At 39.7% G+C, this 2945-nt stretch overlaps 1 protein-coding gene across 2 annotated transcripts in view; it reads left to right on the forward strand.

Annotated features, from left to right (window-relative positions):
• Positions 1-2945, forward strand: part of Adgrf4 (adhesion G protein-coupled receptor F4) — a 19974-nt gene that overhangs the window by 2004 nt on the left and 15025 nt on the right. For both annotated transcript variants that reach the window (XM_017801572.1, XM_017801573.1), the window contains exons 3-4: positions 820-971; positions 1756-2022. In XM_017801572.1, the coding sequence (XP_017657061.1) occupies positions 820-971; positions 1756-2022 (419 nt within the window). The remainder of the gene's footprint in view (positions 1-819; positions 972-1755; positions 2023-2945) is intronic.

Here is a 2945-nt window from a genome sequence, read left to right on the forward strand (position 1 = left end):
CTTCCTCTTTTCCTTTCCTCTCCTATTTTCTAGTTAGTTTTGGTTTTGTTTTTCTTTGAGCTAGGGCATTGTTATGTAGCACTGCCTTGGACCAGTGACATGGCTCAGTACATAAAAGCACTTTATGCCAAACCTGATGACCTGAGTTTGACCTCCAGGACCAACATAGAAGAAGAAAAGTTGTCTTTTGTCCTCCACACATGTGCTGTGGCATTCATGCCCCACATATATAAACAAAAAATAAGAAATAAAATGCAATAAAAATGTCACGAACAGAAGTTCACAGGGGTCTAACCTTCTATTTCCCCAGGATCATTACTTCAGTATTTACTAATTTAGTATTCATGGGGACCATATAGCAAATAACCCAAGGGAATAATGAGGGCTGACTGTATCTAAAAATAAAATTAACATTTAAATGGATTTCCTGCATTGTATTTGCCAATTCTTTTTATATGGTTCTGCACAGAAAAGTCTACTGACTTTTGCTCTATGAATTTTCCAATTATCTTTCAATAAGAAATCCAATCACGTTTTCTGCTCAACATTCAAGCCTTCTGCCTCGCTCCCCATCCTCCCACCCCAGGGCATCTAAACAGGGCTTTCTGAATGCCCTGCAATACCCTTTCTGCTTCCTGTGTTTTCTGTCTGGACAGCAGCTTGTCCGTCTGCCTGGCAGCACTTCTTTGTTTCTGGAAATACAGTTTAACGTCACTTCTCTGGGTAATATTCACCCAGACTGAACTAGATGCACTTGTCAGAGTGTGGAAATACTAATTCGGTCTCTGATTTGCTGGGGTTTTTCTTTCCCAATTTCAGACAAATGCCATGAACCTTGCTTCTCTTCGGACAACTGTATCCAGTCCTGTACGGATGGCTTTAGTGGAGAAATACGATTCACATGTAATAAAAAAAAGTGGCAAAAATCAACTGAAAACTGTACAAGCCTCTCTGTGGAAGAACTGTTTAAGGTAATACACTGGTTATTATGGGATAGCACCTAGCCAGCCAGGAGGTGGGGAGACCTTTATTCCCATCTGTCCCAAATGACAGTAAGCCTCAGACTTTGGAAAATCTGAGAGTGATTTCCATTAGTCTCCTGAGCATCTTCCCTTAGCCACACTCTAGCATTTCCTTTTCTCCCCCAGCTCTCTACTTCTTCCTCTCAGTAAAGGAGTGAAAAAGCCATTTTCAGCTAGGTGCAGTGACTGCACACCTTTAATCCCAGCACTCGGGAGGCAGAGGCAGGTGGATCTCTGTGAGTTAGAGGTCAGCCTGGTGTACCCAGTAAGTTCCAGGCCAGCCAAGGCTACCTAGTGAGACCCTGTTTCAAAACAACAACAGCAAAAACAAGACAAAACAAAACAACAATGAAACAAATAACCCCTCCAAAATTGACAAAAAACAAACAAGCAAACAAACAAATCAACAGGAAAGTAAGTTTGAGACTTTAATGAGAAATTCAACAACTTGGATGATAAATTCAGCAGAGAGATAGAGATTGTGCCAAAAAGTCAAAATCTTGAAAGTGAAAAGTTAAATCAATCAAATAAACTTGTTCACATTATGTGCAAATTCTGTCTTAGAACTTAAGGCCTTGTTTTAATTAATCAACCAAATAGATCTAGAATTCAATGACTTCCTTTGTAACTCAGTAAGCAGGCCCCTTTTAGGACCACTAGCTTGGGGTGGCTCCCAATTTTCTTCCTTTCATCTGATGCTTTTTGGATTATTATTTTATTTTTTTTTACACAGGACGTGGACATTGCCTCCCGAATTTCCATAGCAGCATCTTCTTTTCTTCCTGAGGGCTTTCTAGAGCCAGACCGAGCACCAAACCCAGGGCCAGGTACTAGGGATGTTGTTCAAGGAATCCACAGGCACTGCCCCCTGGACTACGTCTGCATAGTTGATGCCGTGAAATCCTCCGAAACTACGTCTGGGAATATTGCATTCATAGTGGAGTTATTAAAAAACATCTCTGCAAGTTTGTCTAATGAAGTGACCCGGGAGAAAATGAAGGTACTTAAAAATTAATTTCATTAAAAAGAGATGTGCTATTTTTCTTAGAGTCTTTCATTTTAACAGTTTCAAATGTACTTTTCAGGGTAAAGAGTATCATTGGAGCAACAGCATGGACATTTCCATTCAGCTTTGAGTATTCATAGATTCTTCGTGAAAGTTTCATGAAGTTTGAGTTTTGAATACATAGTGATGACCATGAACAAGACTGAGTCTACCCTATTGTTCTTCAAATATGTTCTGCGGAACACACTGCTAGAGCTTCCGTTTTTAGAAGAGAGTGCTATCTCACAGCCCTGCTAGGAAACTCTGGGTTAAACTAAAGTTAGGCATGCTTCCTTAGGACAGCTCACGTTTTTCCCCTAAGACAGGACCTCATGTAACCTAGGCTGGCTTTGAACTCATTAAATAGCTGAGTATGACCTTGAACTTCTAATCTTCCTGCCCCCACCTAAGTGCTGGAATGACAGATGTGCACTACTACACACATGTCTTGTGCAATTCTGGGAATGGATCCCAGGGCCTCATGTATGCTAGACAGGCATTCTACCATCTGAGTGACATTCTAAGCCCCAAGACAGACCTTTTCAGAATCTTTACTATGATAAGGAACACTGGTATTTGTTATTAAAGAGCAGATAGAAGGCTATGGTGTGCAGTATTTCTCAAATTAATCATGGAATCCACAGTCACTTCTTTCCATGAAACAATCATTCATGTTTACTGGAAATTGAGTTTCTATATTCTGTAGTTTGGACATACTGCCTTGAGTATGGTAATAAAGTAGGAAACTAGACATTCTATCTATAATCTATCTATCTATCTATCTATCTATCTATCTATCTATCTATCTATCTATCAATCATCTATCAATCAATCATCTATCTATCTATCTATCTATCTATCTATCTATCTGTCTGTCT

The sequence above is a fragment of the Nannospalax galili genome, unplaced genomic scaffold, assembly GCF_000622305.1.
Source record: "Nannospalax galili isolate Female #2095 unplaced genomic scaffold, S.galili_v1.0 scaffold803, whole genome shotgun sequence".
Lineage (NCBI taxonomy): Eukaryota > Metazoa > Chordata > Mammalia > Rodentia > Spalacidae > Nannospalax > Nannospalax galili.